Source organism: Nyctereutes procyonoides, unplaced genomic scaffold, assembly GCF_905146905.1.
Source record: "Nyctereutes procyonoides isolate TBG_1078 unplaced genomic scaffold, NYPRO_anot_genome, whole genome shotgun sequence".
NCBI lineage: Eukaryota > Metazoa > Chordata > Mammalia > Carnivora > Canidae > Nyctereutes > Nyctereutes procyonoides.
Window position 1 is genome coordinate 56,207,563 of NW_026575146.1, and position 21,780 is coordinate 56,229,342.

Here is a 21,780-nt window from a genome sequence, read left to right on the forward strand (position 1 = left end):
ACACTGGATGCAGATCTTACTTTAAAAAAATTTTTTTTATTGTTTTTATTGAGAGTTTGCCCTTCCAACATTTTGTAAAACTAAAAGCATCTTGGGGCACCTGGGTGACTCAGTGGTTGAGCATCTGCCTTTGGCTCAGGTCGTGATCCCAGGGTCCTGAGATTGAGTCCTGCGTTGGGCTCCCCGGGGGGATCCTGCTTCGCCCTCTGCCTGTGTCTCTGTCTCTCTCTGTGTGTCTCTCATGAATAAATAAATGAAATATTTAAAAAAAAAACCCAAAACTAAAATGATCCTATTAGGTGGCAGGATTTCTTTTTGTATAAATGCCCTCAGTTGGCAACACTACTGCTGTCCCTCCCCATCTCTTTCTCTTGCATGTCTTACTAGTCTGCAGTCCAGAGAGTCTGGAAACTTCTGTCAGTCATCGCGTCACCATGACAACAGCAAAGTTCTCTGGGTCTTCATCTGGTTCTTTTAGTGATTGTGTCCACTTAATGCTCAGCTTCACTCTTTGTAGGTGAAGTGCTATGGTCTTTTTCTTCCTTTTTTTTTTTTTTTTTTTTTTAATGGCAGTTCTGTGAAGGCTCCGCATTTTGTCAGACTCCCTCCTGTGCACCACACATGGGCCCTGCTGTCCGGTTCAGTGAGGGTTTGGGACTTGGCTAGGTCAGAGGGCCAGTCTCAGGAATCTTCTATTTAAGGAAGCATGCAAGTCCCTACAGACCTGGGAAAGTCTGGAGCCAGTGAAAGGAAGGTGTGGGGCTTCTCCCAAGGTTATGACCTTGTTGCTTCTATTGTGAACTTTCCCTTCCTTCGATGGCTCCATTTATCACTTTTTGTTTTCTAAGATTTTATTTATTTATTCACAAGAGACATAAGAGGGAGAGGCAGAGAGACATAGGCAGAGGGAGAAGCAGGCTGGCTCCCTGGGGGGAGCCCGATGCAGGACTCGATCCCAGGAGCCTGGGATCATAACCTGAGCCACCCAGGCGTCCCACATTTATCACTTTCTGAGGCTTACTGCCTCTTTAGGTTCTTCTCTTTTAAGAAGAAAGAACAACTCCAGTGTCCCGGGGGCCTTTGCAACATAATCTCAATCCTGCGGGGAACAAGCTTCTGTGGGTCAGGAACCCAAAGGTGCAGCAGTGGCAGGATTCCCGAGACTCTCCAAGCTGTGCAGCCCCAATGAGTGCAGTCCCCACTCTCTGCCTCCCAACTTCCACCTTACTAACAAGCCTTTGCAGGGAGGAATTGCTGTTTTGTCTTGTTTTAGAGGATGCCAAGACATAGTCATGGCAGGCATCGTCTGGTGTTTATTATGTCCTTCCCTGAAGGTATTGCTATGTCATTTCACAGATTAGGAACGCTCGGTGGTTTGCACACTTCTGAGCCCATGGCCAGGGCAGGTGTTCGTGGGATTTGGTGGCTGTGGTGACAGTAGGGCCCAGTGGCTCTGGGCCTGGGACAAACCTGCAGGAGGTGGTGGGCATTTCTGCCAGATGGCAAGAGGTGGGGTGAGGGATCTCTCCTAACTGCAGCAGGGTACACAGCAGGCATTTTTTGCAGACTGTTTTGATTCAAGATGTATGGATGACAGGAGAAAGCAGAGCTGACCTCTGGAAACCCAGCCTTGGGGCCAGCGATGTTGACTCTGAAAACATCTAGGGCCAGGGGCCAGGTCTTGGACATCCTCAGCCTGGCTGGGGCTGTCCAGTAGCATCCAGGCAATTCAGGTGGAGCATAATAACCTCAGTACTTAGGAACCTGGGGCGACTCTGGGACACCCAGGACCATCCTACAGGTTCATTTCCATTCGGACACAAGTTCACTGTGATCTGGACTCAGTTGGAAAACCTTGCAAAGGGCTGGTGTACCCCAGGGACTGCTTCATATTCAATTGGAGGCAGAAAAAAAATGCATCATCAGTCTGTTGTGAGATTGTTACATAACCCGGTCTCTGACACAGTAGCATCAGGTTAATAAATAATACAGTCATCGGGGGATTCCATAATCTGCTTGATAAACCAGATAATTAGATCACAGTTTTTGAAAGCTTTCAGATTGGATTTGCTTGGGCTGGTGGCCAAAATCTTATCTGTTTATGTTTGCCCTTTTTGTTTACCTTTTTTCCTAAGCAGATGTGAATGTGATACAAGATTAGTTGCTTTTTCACAGTATTTTTAAGTACGTGGCTGGGTGATTCTCAAATTTTTTGGGAGTCCATTTTTTATAGCTAAGTGTTCTTCTAAATTTATTTATTTATTTTTAGATTTTATTTATTTATTCATGAGACACAGAGAGAGGCAGAGATGGAGGCAGAGGGAAAAGCAGGCTCCCCCTGGGGAGCCCAATTCAGGACTGGATCCCAGGACCTTGAGATCACTCCGTGAGTCAAAGGCAGACACTCAACCCCCGAGCCACCCAGGCGTCCCTCCCTCATTAATTGAATAAAGACCAAAATCAAGGGAATGCTTAACAGAGGCTGGTTTGCCCTATTTTTAAAAATACATATATTAGGAATATGAGAGAAAGGTAAAAAAGATTGGGGTTATGAAAAATCTCTGGGGCACCTGGTTGGCTGGTTCTGTTGGTAGAACATGTGACTCTCGATTTCGAGGTTGTAAGTTTGAGCTCCACGTTGGCTGTAGAGATTACTTAGAAATAAATTCTTTTTTTAAAAAAGATTTTATTTATTTATTCATTCATGAGAGACACAGGCAGAGGGAGAAGCAGGCTCCATGCAGGGAGCCTGATGTGGGACTCGGTCCTGGGTCTCCAGGATCAGGCCCTGGGCTGAAGGTGGCGCTAAACTGCTGAGCCACCCAGGCTGCCCAGAAATAAAATCTTAAAAAAAAAAAAAAAAAAAAAAAAAAACTATGGAAAAATCTTCACTGTGTTACAGAGCATGTGTAAGAAATTCATTCACACATTCGTTATTATTGATGTACTGAGTACTGACTCTGTCCCCCGCACTGTGCTAGCCTTGCCTGTCTTCCCAGCTGGACCCCAGGTATAGCTCGCAGGGAAGTGGTGACAGGAGAATCCAAGGACACATGGATTCTCTGATTGCTGCTGGGATGGAGTCTGCAGCTCTCCTGGGGAGGGCTCTGGTGTCTGTGGGAAGGTGGTGCCTATGAGGGGGGTGAGCCTGGTGTGCTGGATGCAAGGCAGGGCGTGGCCAGGATCTCATCACCGCTGTTGTTGAGAGTTGCCACTGGATGGTGACAAATCAAAGCAGATTGACTTAAATGAGATTTATTACCTTTTTTTTTTTAAGATTTTATGTATTTATTTTAAAGCAAGAGAGCCTGCAGGCAGGGGCGGGACAGGGGGAGAGGGAGAGAGAATCTCAAGCAGACTCCCTGCTGAGTGCAGATCCTCATATGGGGCTCATGGGGCTCGATTTCACAACCCTTAGATCATGACCTGTGCTGAAATCCAGAGTCGGACACTTAACTGACTGAGCCATCCGGGCGTCCCATGAATTTTATTATTTTTTAATCATTCTCTACAGAGAGTAGCCCCTTTACTGCCTGCATCCAGGACATAACCCTGGCTGTGGACAGCCTCCAGGGAGCAGGTTCCTAAGAGGATGGAGAAACCAGGGCAAAACCATCCTCAGTTGGTTTCTCACATCTTTTCATCGAATTCCTTCTCATGAACATTCTTTTTGGCATTTAGGCATTCTTATCAGCCAATCCTGGGAGGATGAAGGAAGACGAAATAATTCCCTCTTGGGTAATAGCATGAGCCCCTAAAAACATGAAGGCACATTCCTCTCCCTGTGTGTGTGTGTGTGTGTGTGTGTGTGTGTGTGTGTAATAGTGGCAGGGTAGGATCTGGAGTTGGGTTTTCAACTTTTTAAGATTTGAAAAGTGGAAAAAATTCAAAAATGGAGTTTTCTTTCAAACACCAAGCAAAAAGTCTATGTACTTAAAATATGTATGGAATGTGAAGGTTTGTGTGTCTCCTTCTTTGTTAGCAGATCCCTGGCATACCAGCCAAAGGGCACCCCAAAAGAGAGGTCCTGGAGTGTGACCACCCCATCCCACTGGTGTGCCCACAGAGGGAGGCCCCATGGAGGAAGGGACTGGGAGTGCAGCAGGATGGGTGTTGATCAGCCTGATGGTCTGAGCATTTCATACCTGCTGTTCTGCTCGACTCCTGCACGCAGCCCTCAGGGACTGTCATGGCCTCTCTGGGTTGAGGAAACGGGACACTTCGGGAGATGAAGTAACTTGCCAGTGTCACACAGCTGCTGAGTGCGGGTGTTGAGCCAGAGTTTACCTGACTGCAGCGGGACTGCAGGGACTTAGCAGGACTCTGCAGGGTTTACCTGACTCCACCTTTCTAGTAGGGCAGCACGTGTTCTTGGTTTTCCTTGCAAGAAGCCTTGAAGGGTGCCACAGGATTTTTTTTTTTTTAAGATTTTATTTATTTGACAGAAAGAGAAAGCACAAGCCTGGGGAGCAGCAGGCAGAGGGAGAGAGAGAAGCAGGCTCCCCAGTGAGCAGGGGTCCTGACTCAGGGGTCAATCCCAAGACCCCCCGGATCATGACCTGAGCTGAAGGCAGACACTTAAGCATCCGGGACACCCACACTGCCCTATGTTTGTTTGTTTTTTTTGTATCTCGTGATACGTCTTATCAGATCTTAGAGGACCTTATATAGTATTTTCTGAGATTTGATATGTTAGAGAAAGTAGAAACACCTATGTCTTTCATAGGATTAACCGAATTTAAATTGCTGCGCCTCTGGTCCTTAAGCATGGTTCTGTGGCTTCCCATCCTGTCCCCTATCCTCCTATCCCCCTCTTCTGTGCACTTTCAGAAAGCAGTTTTTGGGTCATTTCTGTGTTATTTTGGTTACCTAGAAGTGGGCTGTGCATCATAGTTTTGGAGTGGCCTTTCCATGCCACTAAGCCAGCGTGAGGTGGGTGTACTCATCACCCTCAGCAGCCTGCATTGGAGTTTTTACAACGAGCTCAGGTGAAGTGTGTGCTCACACTGAGAAGCTGGCCCCAGACAGTCCCTCACCTTGCCCTCGGAGCAGTCTGTCATGTTCAGCACTCATAAGACACCCTTCACACTGCTGATTTATGCTAAAAGTATCCTAATGTTTCTGACAGCTCATGTGTGACATGAATATAATCCATATTTCTTAGAGCGGCTAATCCAAGTGGCTTATTTCCCGATACTGCTGATAGGGCTATATCTCTTGATGTCACAGCCGTTGAGATTCTGATGGTAACATATTGTTTGTGGGTCACTAGTTTTGTCTAAAAGAGTAGGTTGGAACAGAGTAGCAAAGGTTAATTAAGTTTGTCCATCAAGATAGAAACAGATATGGATGCCTCTAAGGCTTCTGGTCCCAAAACCAAAGTTCCCAAATGCATGGTTTACAGGCTTATTTTCAGACTGCACCCCCCGCCCCAAAGAAGTTTCTTATTTGATCTTGAAGCAGTGAAAACTCGAAGGACTGGTAAAAGCCAAAGGCAGCAAGGAGGTCTTTATAATCAGCAGACATCTTAATTTAAAATGGGAAAGGCGGGGAGGTTTCCTAGAGAAGCTTCCAAAGCCGACTTGCTTTGTTTGGATTCTGCTTCTCTGCTTAATCCCTTTATGAGTGGAAGCGAATTATTCAATCCCTCGGAGCAGTTCTTCTTATGTTAATGATGATTACGCTATGAGGACTCCATGAGAACACAGCACGGGTCTCTCCAGTATCTCTCAATAAATTGACTTAATTTTCTTTTACTCTCTTCCTCTGAAAGTCCATTCGTCCTGCAATCGAGAACCAACATTTTCTCAAGAAAGTTACCTTAAAATCCGGCATTGTGATGCCCCCGGCTCTGGTTTTCTTTCTCAAGATTCCCCTGACTATTCGGGGTCTTTTCTGATTCCACACAAATCTTAAGATTATTTGTTCCAACTCTCTGAAGAATGTCCATGTTGGCAAATCAAACTCCAATAAAAAATATACAAAAAAAAAAAAGTTACCTTAAGAATGTCACCATTGCAACCTCCCACTGCCTTGCCCAGGAGGCATTTTCAGGCTTTTAGAGACTTGATGTGTTTGAGGAAACGGGGAGTCCTATGTCTGGATAGTTAGCCCAATTATAGAAATGCAGACTTTTCTTTATGCCTTTTTCTAGTGGCCACTTGACCAAAGATGTGTTTTCTGCTGACTTTCCTGTAAATGATGCTTACATTTCTGCCTAGCTCTGTATGACTTCAGGTGGAAGGTGAGGGTTTGTGTTTGAGATTTGTGAATCCATACAGACGGAGGCATTGACCAGGAGCGAGATAATCCTGCATCATCGATGATGTGTGGTTTGGGAAATGAGGGAGGTGCTGTGCTAGCTACAGCCAGAGACTGTTGGCAGACCCTCCTCTCTCTTCTTGTGAGCCCTCCCCCCCCACCCCCCACCCCCCCGACGTGTACCTGACTCCAGGTTCCAGGAAAAGGAGCCTTTTTTAAAATTGGGCTTTTTCTTCTCTGTACCTGTTTTTGAGGGTCCTTGCTTCCTTTTACTAGATTTATATGCCAATGTTTTCCAAACATTTTATTTTATTTAAGATTTTATTTATTTGTTCATGAGAGACAGAGAAAGAGGCAGAGACACAGGCAGCAGGAGAAGCAAGCTCCATGCAAGGAGCCCCATGTGGGACTCGAACCTGGGAATCTGGGATCACAGCCTAAACCAAAGGCACTCAACTGCTGAGCCACCCAGTCGTCCCTCTTCCAAACATTTCAGACAGAGACCCAGAATAAGAAAGGTTTTGTTGTGATGGAGTTAATGTTTACACAAAATGAAACATTTCATACAACAGTTCTTTTTAAAAAATATTTATTTATTCATGCAAGACAGAGAGAGAGGCAGAGACATACATATACAGAGGGAGAAGCAGGCTCCCCGAGGGGACCCCAATGTGGGACTTGATCCTAGGATCCTGGCATCATGCCCTGAGCTCAACCACTCAGCGCTCAACCACTGAGCCACCCCGGTGTCCCTGATTTTTTTTCTTAATGTGGACATATTCCTATCTTAATTGGTTTGTCCAAAAAGGACAAGCATAACGGACCATTGATAAGTGCGCTTGTCGTCCTGATACCTGTGAGGTGTCCACCACTTAAAATGAATGCCAGAGTGACGGGACCCTTGTGTGCCCTCCCTGGGATGTCTGGGAGTTGAGGGAGGTTGGCTTTATGTTCTCAAGTCATGATTCTGTGTTTGCAGACAACTTGCTTATTTTTCCACGGTGCCCCTCCTGGCTGGTTTTCATGTGTTTTGTGTCTACTCTGGTGTTGACTGAGACCTGGCGCTGAGGTCCTTTCCTTCCATTCTGTTTGAGAAGGCCCACTCAAACAAGTTTTATTTTGCTTTTGCGTGTGTCACAGACTTTTTGCAGCTAAATCCAGGGTCTAAAACCTCAGGTGTCTTAGAGGTATCATTTCTTAACTGATTGTCCTCTCTGCCACACTGCATGGCCATCCTCTTCCTCCCGCCTTCTCTCCCACCTCTGCCCCGAGGAGCCTCCCTTCCATTTTGGGGCGTGCAGCACTTGACTTCTTCAGCTGACCGTCAGACCTAGCCTTTCCCCCCATGGTTCACTGGAGAAGTACCCCCCCCAAGCTTCCGGGGGAATCTCTTACAAGGGCCTGGGTTGGCACAAAGCTAGTCTCTCCCTGCTGTCCCCTTGTCTCCCTCCTGTGGGGAAGGGGCATGGAGGGCATTCCATTAAATGAACCTTCAAGAGAAACCAAGGTGAGCAGAGCGGAGGAAGTTAAGGAAGCTAGGTGAGAGAAACTGAGCATCAGAGGACCAGAGGGAGAAGGAGGGGAGGGATGGGTTGTTGCTGTAGGAATCTGCTGTGTCGCAAGAGTCCGCGTTTGCCATGTTAATGTTTCAGTAATCTCTGAAATGTGTGCATAATAGCAATTTTTAGCTTGTATATTAGAAATAATTATTTCCAACTCTGCTGTGTGGCATCCCAGAGGATAATGAGGTGTGTATTTCAGGAGGTGAATGGGCACTTGCCCTTTGGGTGAAACACCTGCACAGGTAAGGTCTCCGGACTAGGAGGGCTCACAGAGTGTGATTAGGTGAGCATGGGAAGAAGCATCCCATCCGGATGGTATGAAAGAAGCTTCTAGGGGTGCCTGGGTGGCTCAGTCAGTGAAGCATCTGCCTTCAGCTCAGGTCATGATCTCAGGGTCCTGGGATCGAGCCCCACATTGGGCTCCCTGTTCAGCGGGGAGTCTGCTTCTCCTTCTCCCTCTGCCTGCTGCTCCTCCTGCTTCTGATGTCTCTCTCTCTCTCTCTCTCTCTCTCATTCTCTCTCTCTCTCAAATAAATCTTAAAGAAAAGAAGCTTCCTATTAAAACTAAAGAAGTCCTTTAATCAGGGCAAAACCAGGGCAAAATTCAGCCCCCAGTGACTCTTCGTGTCACCAGGAGACCTGCAATAAACCTTTCCATAAAAACATTTCTGTTCATAAGATCAAAGGTTCATCACAAATGTGGCTTTTGCAACTTAATAGCCTGTAAGTCAAGAGTCACTGCCAAGGGCATCTACTCACTATTTTTTAAATATTAAGGTTTGTACTTAGGAATTTTATCCTGTCTGGTTCTTGAGAAGTCTGTTCTCTTTCATGGCCAGCCCTCCTTTGCTGCTGAGCCAGGCTCAGTGGACAACTAGACCCCGAGGTCTGGTCTTCACGGACCTCTCTCAGCTGTCACCTGGATGGAGCGTGCAGTTCAGGGCAAGATCACACTCCTCCTGGCTGAAGTGCTCCCAAACAACCAGGGAATGGTATTTAGGAATTTTTTTTTTAAAGGAAGTAGGGTCTAACATTTTTATGTTTTGTTGGGATTTTATTGTAACTATAAAAAAGAGTGACTAAGGTATATAAAAAGTAAACCTGTGGTTCAGATTTACGGTGCTGTATGTCCTCAACGGTTTAATAAAATCAAACCCAAAGCTCTTAGGTTTTCCTCTGGGGTTAATACTAACACCATGCACATTCCCCACCAGCCCAGCTCCTATCTGTAGGTCACACTCTGGTTCAGAGACTTGAGGTGGGTAATAAGATTATAAAACATGCCTCTTGCTTGCCAGCTACCACATGCTAATAATAATGGGAGTCATAATTCACTGGAATACTGGGTTTTTAGGTTTTACTTGGTTTGTTTGTTTAATTTAAAGGGACAAAAGCGTAAAATCTTGAGAAGAAACAAGGCAGCCCTGCATAAAGGAAAAAAATTACATCCTTTTAGCAGAATCAAATGCTGCCTCTAATTTGTGTACAACTTCTGTTCCTCAGGAGAACTTCGCTGTTTTGGCTGAGCACAGGCAGGGATTGTATTAGTTTAACACAAATTTTCTCAACCTGGGTACCGTTGAGATGCCGGGCCCGGTAGTTGTTGCTGTGTGGGGCTGTCCTGTGCATGGTTGGCCTCTGGCCTCTCCTCAGTAGAGGCCCGCATCCTCCTCCTCCTGGCTGCCAGCTGAGGCCGTCATGAGTGTCTGCCGAGGTCACCACATGTCCCATGGGGGACAGATGGCCCCCAGTTGAGTACTACTGGATCAAAGTAAGGCTTGTGCCCAGTTGTCTATGCACAAGCAGTCAGGACTGTGGTGTTGTTTTTGTTTGTTTGTTTGTTTGTTTTTCAGTTGGAAGGGAACTAGAAGGGATCTAGAGTTTGGAGTCACATTTTGCCACACATTTTTCTGGACGAATCACAATTTTGATTTTAGCTTCATGTCTCAGAGATTGACACACTCATTTGGAAATACTCGGGTTGGGGGCACCTGGGTGGCTCAGTGGTTGAGCGTCTCTCTTCGGCTCAGGGCATGATCCCGGGGTCCTGGGATTGAGTCCCACATTGGGCTCCCTGCAGGAAACCTTCTTCTCCCTCTGCCTATGTCTCTGCCTCTCTCTGTGTGTCTCATGAATAAATAAATAAAATCTTAAAAAAAAAAAAGAAATACTCAAGTCAACCCTTGGACAGCATGGGTTTGAACTGCAGGAGTCTACTTCTGTGTGAAATTTTTTCTGATAAATACAGTACAGGGATCCCTGGGTGGTGCAGCGGTTTGGCGCCTGCCTTTGGCCCAGGGCGCGATCCTGGAGACCCGGGATCAAATCCCACATCAGGCTCCCGGTGCATGGAGCCTGCTTCTCCCTCTGCCTATGTCTCTGCCTCTCTCTCTCTCTCTCTCTCTCTCTCTGTGTGACTATCATAAAAAAAAAAAAAAACACAGTACAGTCCTGTAAATGTGCCTTCCTTTCCTTACGTTTTAATAGCTCTTCCCCCTCGCCCCAGCTTCCTTCATTCTAAGAAACCTGTTTATATGTGTTAATTTACTACTTATGTTATCAGTGACACTTCTGGTCGACAGTAGGTTATTTAGTAGTTTTATCTTAGGAGAGTCAGAAGTTATGTTTGGATTTCCAACTGCCTAGAGAGGTTGACGCCCCTAACTTGTGTTGTTCAGAAGTCATCTATACATAGAACCATCCTTACTTGCAGGTGAACACATGAATGGTTATTTGTAGGTTATTCTTCAAGTTGGATGTGGCTGACATGATAAATGGCTTCTGTAAATTCATATTTTAATAACCTCAAATGGAGTCTGACCCTTTTTACCTTCTTCTTTTCCTTGAAGCCCTTTTTTTTTAAATGAAGATTTTATTTATTCATGAGGGATACAGAGAGAGGCAGAGACTTAGGCACAGGGAGAAACAGGCTCCCTGCAGGGAGTCCAGTTGTAGGACTCGATCCCAGGACCCCGGATCATGACCTGAGCCAAAGGCAGATGCTCAACCACTGAGTCACCCAGGTGCCCCAAGATGCTTTTAGTTTTACAAAATGTTGGAAGGGCAAACTCTCACCCAGTTGCCCCAATCTCTCAATTCTTATTTCCAAATAATCCATGCTATCTGATGCATTTTAGAAACCTAAGAGAAATTAAAGGGAAAAATTAACATGCATGGGTTTGAAATTGTGTTAATTTTTTGGTAAGCTTTCGTTAAAATAGAAACTCTGCAGTTTGTTTGAATCTCTTTTCAAATACCATACAACTTGAGATTGGCAGCCTTTGACCAGCCTGTTAGACTTATTAACCTTTTGAATTTTTTAGTTAATACTGGGGATGTTGTGGCTTCATGCTTATTTCGGGTATGGGAAATTTTCAGTACATCTGGGACACTGGTTCTCAATCTTGACATCACTTTAGAATTACCTGGGGGACTTTGAAGCAGCCCTGGGCCAGGCCACCTCCCAGAGCACTGAAATCAGACACTCTAGTGGTGAAGCCACAGGCTACGTGGTCTGGTCTCCGCCCCGTCCTCCAGTGGGAATGAAGGCTGTGTACCTTTTTTATAAATAAAGTTTTATTGGAACACAGCCATGCCCATTCATTTCCCGATTATCTAGAGACCCTGTGGGTTGCAAAGCCTAAAATCTCCTCTTGGGCCACTTGCCAAAAAAGTTTGCTGATCTTGCTCTAGACTCACAGTGAACATTTTTCAACATTTAAAAAGAGGCTTTATACAAATTCAGAGTAAAAGAAAAAAAAAAAACTAGCATTTTGCAGAGCTTGCCAGGCTCTAATCCTATCAGTTTCTTGTACAGTGGGAACATTGAAAAGCATTTTTCTTGAAGAACTGACTTGCAGATGTCAAATCAGAAGGAGATGAAACCAGCTCAGCACTTAGAGTGGGTAGTGGGGAGGCCCTGTCATTTGTGTCGTGGGACTTCGTGCGTTAAAGGGGACACCTGGCTTCTCGCTCAGAGTGCATTACCTGACTGTGTAATTGACTTGAGGGGAGTCTGAAGGGCAGAAATGGCTCTTTGATTTGAAAAGAGGTGGAGTTTGGTTATTACCACTCCTGAAATTCTAGATGGCGGCAAAGCCCTGAGAAAACGCCTTTAGCTCTGAGGAATCTCATGTATAAAAACAAAAATGGTGAAAAATTATAATGCTACTCATATCATCTCCATCCTTCCCTCAGGTAGGTGGAAAATTGGCGGTCATAAAAAATGGGTTAACAGAGTTTTTTTAGAAAGTCCTTTTTTTGGTCATGGACCTTCAAGGTGTGAAGTAGTTAGAGGAAGGATCATTTACTCTTGTCCCTTGTCACCAGCATGAGGGTTTTGAACCAGCAGAATCAGCATCTCCGGCGAGTGAGTGTACCAGACTGAGGCCCCACTGAAGACTTACTGAATCGGAATCTGCTTAGCCCCAGGCCATTTGCATACACATGAAGAGAGCCTTGCAATGTCCTGGTCTAACTGATCACAAGGCTCTGTGTAGTTAAGTGACCACAGATTGTCACTGCCCTCTTAAATGATTTCACGGCCCCTTAATGGCTCTCCTGCCCTGAGCTCACTCATTAAGAGGCAGCCAGTGTTTCCCCTTTGGCTATTTCCAAGTACAGCTTGTTCGACCTCTTATTTTGTAAGGATTTATGTGATGGTAGATAAATTGTGTGATTGAGCTAGAAGAGATACCATTTCAGATGCTTCAGAGAAACAAAGTAGGCAGGATAAAGGGAACTTGCCAGATAAACTTCAAGTGAGAGAAAATAATCAACTGGAATAGTCTTCTTTGCCTCTCCAAGAAGTAATCCACCCATCACAGCATTCATTTGTTTTTTAAGATTTTATTTATTCATGAGAGACACAGAGAAGAGAGGCAGAGACACAGGCAGAGGGAGAAGCAGGCTCCCTGTGGGGAGCCCAATGTGGGACTCGATCCCAGGACCTCAGGATCACGCCCTGAGCCAAAGGCAGATGCTCAACCACTGAGCCACCCAGGGGCCCCCAGAGCATTCATTTGTGCTGTGGAGCACTTGGAGCATCCAAAATGAGTGTCTTGAGCTTCCACACAGAAGTCAGGGGCTCAGGTCTTTCCACCAAGCAATGCCAGATATTCAGAGTACACACAGGCCGGCCGTGATTAGAAAAGTGTCCAAAATTTAATGTTCAGAGATAATCTTGAGGAAGCCCAGTACATGAGTTTACCCTGCCAGCCTCTGCCACGTTAGTACGATTTTCTAAAGTAGCATTATTTGATTGAAAAACATGACTTTTTTTTTTTTTTTTTTTTTTAAGATTTACTTAGTCATTCACGCGAGAGAGAGGCAGAGACATAGGCAGAGAGAGAAGCAGGCTCCTTGCAGGAAGCCTGATGTGAGACTTGATCCCCGGACCTGAGATCACGCCCTGAGCCGAAGGCAGACACTGAACTGCTGAGCCACCCAGGTGTCCCAAAAAACATGATTTTAAAAGTACTCTTTAATTCTTGGACAGGGGATCCCTGGGTGGCTCTGGTTTAGCGCTTTGGCCCAGGGCGCGATCCTGGAGTCCTGGGATCGAGTCCCACGTCGGGCTCCCGGCATGGAGCCTGCTTCTCCCTCCTCCTGTGTCTCTGCCTCTCTCTCTCTCTCTCTCTCTCTCTCTCTCTCTCTCTCTCTCTGTCTATCACAAATAAATAAATAAATCTTTAAAAAAATAATTCTTGGACAGACCTGATTCTTCTCGAACATTCCCTTAAAGTGACATTTTAAGTACATTAAATTTAGATGGTACTACTTTTTTAAATGCAGCATAATTGATGTCTGACTGTTCTTGCAATGCCCAGTGTCTGCTCCAGGGGCCATGCAGGAAACAGAACATATTTGACATATTTGTGGAAGTGTGGGTGGGTGCCCTTCTAAGTGTTCAGGTCACATTGCCTTAGCTTTGAATGACAGGTCAGGAAGCAGTGGGGCCTCGCTGCTCTTTGCATAAAAGCTGCCCTGTTGTCCCAGAGGCAGAGTCTGACACACGACTGCTAAGTCTACCTTCTATGCCTCCCTGCATGTCCTGTTTGCAGAGTCCATGTCACCTCCAGGACCCTGGTGACAGGAGGGTCTGGGAAGTCAAGATCTCAGACTGGGTTTCTTTGCTACAGTGAGAGCAGGGAAGGGGGGTGGGAATAGACGTCGAGGACCGTATCGGGCACGTCCATGCACTAATGACAACAGCTTACCCTTACATGTGTTTTGCGTGTTGTCTTTTAAAAAATATTCTCTTTATATGAACACTGAGGTAACCAAGGTGAGCCACCTGCTTCACACATGAGTGAGAAAGTAAATAACTTGCTTATGGCTGTATAACTGTAGACAGTGTTACGGTGATGTGTGGGCTCCTAGGCTGTGCCATCTGCACTCTATTGCTCTCTTTTCCTTGGTGCTTGTTAACTAAGTATCATGTGACCAAATCAGGCATCAGGGGGGCTCTAGTAGGGACCCCAAGGTATAAAAGGCACCTTTAGGATGCACAGTTAGCATTTCTAGGGTCATTGTGCTGGAGAATGTGTGCACATTCATGGTTACAGATACTTCCAACATCAATAGGAACCCAGCAGTTCTTGTAATCATTGTACAGTGCAGTTTTGAACTCAGTGTATTCCTTCTGTTTTTTGTTTTTTTTCTCAAGCAGATGAAAAACTCAGAGAACCGCCATGCAGTGAGTTCCCAGTACCGGATGCATTCGTACTACCCACCTCCCTCCTACCTGGGCCAGAGTGTGTCCCAAATCTTCACTTTCGAGGATGGCCCCTCTTACTCTGAAGCCAAAGCCAGTGGTAGGTGTCCAGGTGCACAGCCTGGGTTGGGGTGGAGGGAGGATGAGTAGCCAGCCACTGGGTCTCCCAGGATCTCTCTGAGGCCTTGCAGGTCAGGAGCTCTTGGGAGATTGCTGCGTGACTCCCTTGTGAGTATTCTTTACAGTATTTCATTATGGAATGCTTTGCTTTTCTCAATTCTTAATATCATGATTTCTTTTTCTGGGTACCTGGAGTGACAAAAATAAAATGAGGGACTCCCATCAGAAGCCACACACTGTATTTTCAGGATGATCAATAAGAAATACAGATTCAAAGGAAAATGTGGCTCAAATCCTGTTATTTTTGGTGAAATGAATTTCTGTGTATTGAAAACTTGTCTTCTGAAACTTTTCCATCTTAAAATTGAAGGCATATTCATCTTTTGGGGGAGGAAACAAAATAATAAAACATTTTTGAATACAATAGATCTCAGAGTTTGTGCAGTAGCAATGCAAATAACTCTGATATAATGGCTTTAAAATAAAAAATGACTGTTTAATGAACCAAAGCACTTTGAAATACACAGTTCCTCAACTTTAATTTTAACCTTCTCTCCAGCATTTATATACGCTGCGATGATGGGCAAGTCTTTTATGGCTGCTGTGTTTCCATGCCATGTTTTTAAGTTCTTTATAATTAAACTTTTATCTTTTGATCTAGGGAAGTGAGAAGCATATACAGTCAAAGCAGTCGGCAGAAATCAGGGCTACAGTGTGTGACTTGGTAGTAAACCAACTATCGGACTGTATCCTCCACTAAAGAAAAAGAGAGGTTTGTTCTCTAAATAATTTTACTCTCTACAGAGAGCTTGCTTTTTGTAAAGCAAGTGTTTAGAGAACGAGATTCAGAACCACGCTTTGCTTTACGAATTCAGAACAAGGAAGTCTAAAAGTGCTGAACAAGTTAGAGTTTATTTGCCATACTGAAATAAAGTACAGGATTTCATTAATGCAGAAGAGAGAAGACAAGGGAACCGATCAGTTTGAACTATCGAGGCACTGAAGTACACATTATGGATTGCACTTTGACTTTTATTAATGACGATTCTTTGTCAGGAGTGGACAAGCAGGCACATCTCTGTTATAAATACTCATACTGTAGAGTGTATGCCCATATGGTCTTTCTTTCATACTGTCTTTGATTACATGTATTTATCTGGATTTTAATCTCTTTAAGGACAGAGAACACATCTTATATACCTTTTGACCTGCTACGATGCCTTTTATTTTTATTTATTGGTTGAGCGTATGAATGAATGAATGAATGAATGAGGTATATTTTTTAAGTGAGCTTGCTACTCTGTAAAGAAACACCAGCCTATAGTGTCGGGATCCTAAGTCACTGTCTGTTGGCTTCAGTGCAGAATTTAGTGATGAAGCAGTTGAGGAGACATTTGTTCATACAGAAAATGGGGAGCGAAACCTACTTTGAGGAAGAGATAGCCTGAGCTTCTTGCTCCAGGAATAATGGCATATTTCCAGAAGCACTCGCTTTCTTGAGAGAAAGGTGTAAATTCAGAACAGGGCAGTAAGCTAAAAAGATAAGAGGAAATTTATTAGAGCAGAGAGGGATAGATATGAAGAGGAGCAGGAGGCATTTGAATTTATGGCAGAAGAGAGAAAAAATGCTCAGAAGGAAAGAGGTTACAGTCCAGGACGGAAGGGACTGGCTGCACCAGAGCTCATCGGGAAAGGTGGGGTGAATACCAGTGAGGATTTCTTGTACCTTCGCTGGTCCTATGTGTGTTTGCAAGTGTGAGGAGGCCTCAGGCTTACCGTTCTCCCTCACTGCTAACTGACGAGGAGAGTCAAGCTTCAGACATGAGGCAGTTTGGTAGGAAGAGCCATGAAACTCTGTATTACCTACTTTAGATTTGCCACAGAGAAGGAGAATATGCACTCATAGAAAATCCCAATCTCAGCTAATTTTTTAAGGAAATGTGGCTTTATGACTTCCAAATGCATGGTATTTGGGGCTTCTAAGCTGCATGGGATGTTTACAGAGTAAGCGGGAAGTAGGATGTGGGAATTGTATTTGAAGGTCAACAGAGACACCCAGGTGTTGTCTGAGCATCAGATTCTCAGTTTTATCATCAGCATTGACACGAGCAGACACTTGTGTAGTCTAGGTCCTTCTGCTGCGTGGGGCCGGGGCTCCTGGTAGGGTGTGGTGGGTGCGGGTAGGGACAGCAGTGCCTTCATTTGTGACAAGGTGGCAAAGGCTGGCCAGCAACCAGTTGCATTTATCACTTTCATCAGGAATGAGATCTTCTGGCTGGTTATGTTAATGAGTAAGTTCTGCATTTGATCTTAGCCAAAAGTCCAAGAAGCGATTAATGAATAAGTTCTGATTGGAAGATCTAAGTGGGGACTTGTAAATAACTTGAAAAACACTGTTTTTCAGTAGATTTAATGTTTCTTTAAATTATATCTTTGTCCATTATTTTTTTAAAGATTTTATTTACTTATTCATGAGAGAGAGAGAGGCAGAGACACAACACATGGAGAGGGAGAAGCAGGCTCCCTTCAGGAAGCCTGATGCGGGACTCGATCCCAGGACCCCAGGATCACTATCTGAGCCCAAGGTAGATGCTCAACCACTGAGCTGCCCAGGCATCCCAATGTTTGTCTGTTAAATCAGTTTTTCCTCAGTTTCTTTAAAGAGAAGTTTAACCTCTCTTTACCATTTAGAGAAAGGAGTCCCAGTTCAAAGTTTTCCACTGTTTTTGCTGAAGATTGTAGCATGCAAAGAGAATGTGGCGGGAGATTGCAGGGAAAGTTTTCCTTTTGCTGTGTTGCCACTCTCTGATTTTTTTCTTGGTAAAAGGGCTAGGAGGCATTTCCTCCCCCCTTCCATATCCTGAAAAGTGTGAGGAGGTGGATCAGAGAGAGGGTGAGGCCTGGCTATGTATGGACTTTGTAAGCCACTGCAAGCACTTTGGCTTTTATGTCCAGTGAGATGGAAGCCTTTGCAGGGTTTCTGGCAAAGGGGCAACATGGGAGACGTGTCTGTCTTGTGGTTTTGGAAGATCACTCTGGCTGCTATTTAAAAACAGACTGTGGGAATACAGGCTGGGAGCAGGGAGTCCAGCAAGAGGCATTGCAGTAATCATTGCAAACGGTGGCAGTGACCTAGCCAGGGTAGGAGTGTGGCGGTGATAACAAGCAGTTTAATTCTAGATTTTTTTTTAAGATTTTATTTATGTATTCATGAGAGACACAGACATAGAGGGAGAAGCAGGCTCCCTGTGGGGAGCCGGATGCAGGACTCGATCTCAAGACCCTGGGATCATTGCCTGAGCTGAAGGCAGATTCTCAACCACTGAGCCCCCCAAGCGTCCCTAATTCTAGTCTGTTTTAAGATAGAACCAACATGATCTGTTGATGGATTTGTTTGGGATGCACCAGAGAAGGAGAAGCAAAGGATGACTGTGTAACTTTTGACCTGACCAGGTAGAAAATTGGAATTTCTGTTTATTGAGGTAAAGAAAGACCATGGGGGAAAAGCAGGTTTGTGGGAATTAGGAGTTTAATTTTGAGCATGAAATTTGAGATGTTTCATGAGTCATCGAGGCAGATTGTCGAGTAGGAATTAGCTGTATGAAGGCTCAAGTTGAGAGGCGATATCCTTGCTGGAAATAAAAGCTCACGAGTCCAGGGTGTAGATGTAACTTGAAAACAATCTGGTGAGAGCTGCTAGAGAAATGAGTATAGATGGAGCGGAAGGAAGGACCCAAGGCTGAGCCCCAGGGCCCTGCAGGGTCTGGAGGAGTGTTCCAAATGAGGCAGACCAGCAAAGGAGAAAGTGATGAGTCGCCTGGGGGGCAGGAGGACATCTAACTGGGCATACTGTCTTGGAAACAAGCAGAGAAAACATTTCCATGAACAGAGCCAACTAAGCTCAAGGGTCAAATGAGGTGAGGACTAGAATTGACATTGGCTGTTGTAAAGGTAGAAACGATAGAGGATCTGACTGGTCAGGTGGCCAGTTGGGTGGGGAGGCAGGAGCGAAAGACTGACTACATTCAGGAGTGCATGGGAGAGAAGATGGGGGCCCAGGCACAGACAGTTATTCAGGGACTTCGGTCAGGGGGGTCGTGCAATGGGGCAGCAGCTGCAGGGAAGACACCGCAGTTTTGCGTGCTGACAGGAGGGAAAGTTTGCTGCTGCAGTATGCAGTCTGTGCTGAATAAGCCAGACTCCGATGGGATCCAGGCGGCGGGCCCCAGGGTGGGGGCCTGCGGGGGCTCCATGACTGGTCCCAGAGGAGGTAAGTAAGGAAACTAAAAGAAAAGAAAAACTCTTAACAGTTGGACACGGCGATTTTATGTGTGTTGGATCTCATTTGAAAATTGGGGCTTGAATTTTTCTTCTTTGATCTTCCTAGGAATTCGTTTTGCTATTAAGGTAAAAATCCACCTGTCATAAAATTAACTGTTAACTGTTAACCGTTTTGAAGTATACAATGAAGCAGCACGTGGGTAGGACCCTTGCAGTGTTGGGCAGCCGTGACCTTTATCTAGTTTGAAGGCATTTCTGTCACCCCAGAAGGAAACCACACATCCCCTTAGTGGCCGTTCCCTACTCTGCCTTCCGCCAACCCCTGGCAACCACTGATTTGCTTGGTCTTAATGGACTTGCCTATTCTGGATGTTTCGTGTAAAAGGAATCCTAGAAAATGCAGCCTTTGGCGACTGGATTCTTTCACTCAGCATAACATTTTCACAGTTCCTCCACGTGTGTGGCACGTATTAGTACTTAACTCCTTTTTATGGCCTGATAAGATTCCATTGTGTGGATAAACCGCATCTTGCTTTCCTGATCTTCAGCTGATGGACATGTGGTTGTTTGTACCGCTTACTGGCTGTTGTGAATAGCTGTGCTGTGAATCTTCATGTTCTTTGTTTAGAGACCTGTGTTCATTTCTCTGTACATACCCAGCAGCAGAACTTCTGGATCGTACGGTAATCCTGTGTTTAACTTTTGGAGGAATTTTCAAACTGTTGTGTGTAGCAGCCCCATCATTACACATTCCCACCAGCATGTGAAGATTCCAGTTTCCCTAGCCAGCTCATGTTACTCTCCATATTTTAAAAAAGATTCTAGTAATTCATGTCTGTTGTGGCCTGTGAAAGTATCAGACCATGGCGGATTGGAACCTTAAAAAAATTTCAGGAGTGCCTGGCTGGCTCAGTCTTTAGAGCAACTCTTGATCCTCAGGGTTGTGGGTTTGAGTCCCATGTTGGATATAGATCTCACTTAAAAATAAAATCTTAAAAAAAAAATTAAAGCAAAACAGGTCCCTCCCCACAGATTGCTTGAGAAACACTGAGCCTGGGACTCCTGGGTGGCTCAGCGGTTGGGCATCCACTGCCTTTGGCTCAGGTCATGATCCTGGGATCCAGGATTGAGTCCCGCATCGGGCTCCCTCTGGGGAGCCAGCTTCTCCCTCTGCCTGTGTCTCTGCCACTCTTGTGTGTGTGTGTCTCTCACGAATAAATAAATAATTAAAAAAAAAAAAAAGGAACACTGATCCTAGTGCCCATGTGAAGGGTTGGCTGGTGGATGAATGTGGCCTATTCATAGTAACAGATGCAGGTGGTCCATGATGTGGTGGTTGGAGCATCCTGGAAAGAGAGCTTCCTCCACTCAGGATAAAGAGGTAGATCTCCACAGCAACGCCTCTGTGTTAATAGATACCCTCACACTGATGGGTGGATGGCACTTCACGTCTGTAAACAGGCATCTTTCTCTACAGGTTGCATTCTTCCATATAAGTTCTTGAGGTGTATCTGGCAGCCAACACTGGGGAGGGGAAGGTTTCAATTTAAAATGCGATGGATGAGCATACTGAGATCTTTTTGTCTGTCTATTTTGCAGTCTCAGTTTGAAAGTTAGAGCTGAAGCATCCGGTTTCTTCTGCTTCTTTGGTCCCTTCCAGGCAGAGATGGGGGCATGCCCCGATGGAGGCTCACCCTTCCTTCACATTCAGCATCCGCTCTTTCCTGGAGAAAGAACCATTCATTTGGGGTGCTCATTACCTATTATTACTCAGCTATACATAAACTATTCTTGTATTATTCATTTAGCACACTTAGGATGTCAGCAGCCCCGTGAAACAAGATACAGAGCATTTATGTTTTACCCAAAAGTCAGATGGCCAAAGTCAGGGGAAGGGCCTCTGTGACTTGAAGACATCCTTCTGTGATGTCTGGGCAACTGGCAGGAGCCTGTGTGTTCCCAACATGACTTTTTGAATCCATCCAACATTAGCCATTTTTAAAAAGCTTTTATTTATTTGTTCATGAGAGACACAGAGAAAGAGGCAGAGACATAGACAGAGGGAGAAGCAGGCTCCCCGTGGGGAGCCCGATGCCAGACTCGATCCCAGGACCCCGAGATCACGACCTGAGCCAAAGGCAAATGCTCAACCACTGAGCCACCCAGGCGTCCCTTGCATTAGCAGTTCTGCAGCCCAGTGAATCTAGAAGTGCCTGATTTCACTAATGGCATATGCTGCCCCCCTCCCCACAGTTGTCAGGACAAAATGCAAAATGGTTAAGCTTTGGCTCCATGGACTGGATTTGCTTCATGCTGCATATCCGATCTTAGCGAAAGATCATCCATCTAGTTTTGTGGGTGGGAACACTAATGGGATGCTGCCTGTTGGAAGCACTATCAGGTCTCCCCTACTCAGCAGGCTGAGATGTCAGAACTGCCCTTTGGTGAGGTGACATGAGGATCTGCTGCCGCCTCTGGGTGGTGTGGGAGAAGCATTGTGTGCATAGCATGGAGCCACCACGAACCCACTGTGTAGCCTTGGGACCATCAGACTTTTTCTTCTCCAAGACCCCCACTTTCCTTACCCCTTTACCAGAGGGTGAGGAGGTTGGTGTTGTGGGAATGAACTCCTGTTCTATACGGAAACAATCTCTATAAATCGCAAAACGCAGCAAGAGGTGGCAAAATATTGTACATACTCCCACCCTTCCTTAGTGTAAGGCTTGCATTGACATTTCCAGCAGTTCTTCTCGTCCAGAAGAAAGATGTTCTGGAAATGCTTCAGAGTCCTGCTCAGACGGGAGGGAGAGCAGGCCAGAGATTCTAAGGGCTGCTTCTCGT

General features: G+C 45.4%; 1 protein-coding gene across 1 annotated transcript in view; it reads left to right on the forward strand.

The window, feature by feature from the left end:
* The window catches only part of DMRT1 (doublesex and mab-3 related transcription factor 1), a 112,598-nt gene that overhangs the window by 53,342 nt on the left and 37,476 nt on the right, over positions 1-21,780 (forward strand). The window contains exon 4 of the mRNA XM_055311702.1: positions 14,494-14,638. Coding sequence (XP_055167677.1) covers positions 14,494-14,638 — 145 coding nt within the window. The remainder of the gene's footprint in view (positions 1-14,493; positions 14,639-21,780) is intronic.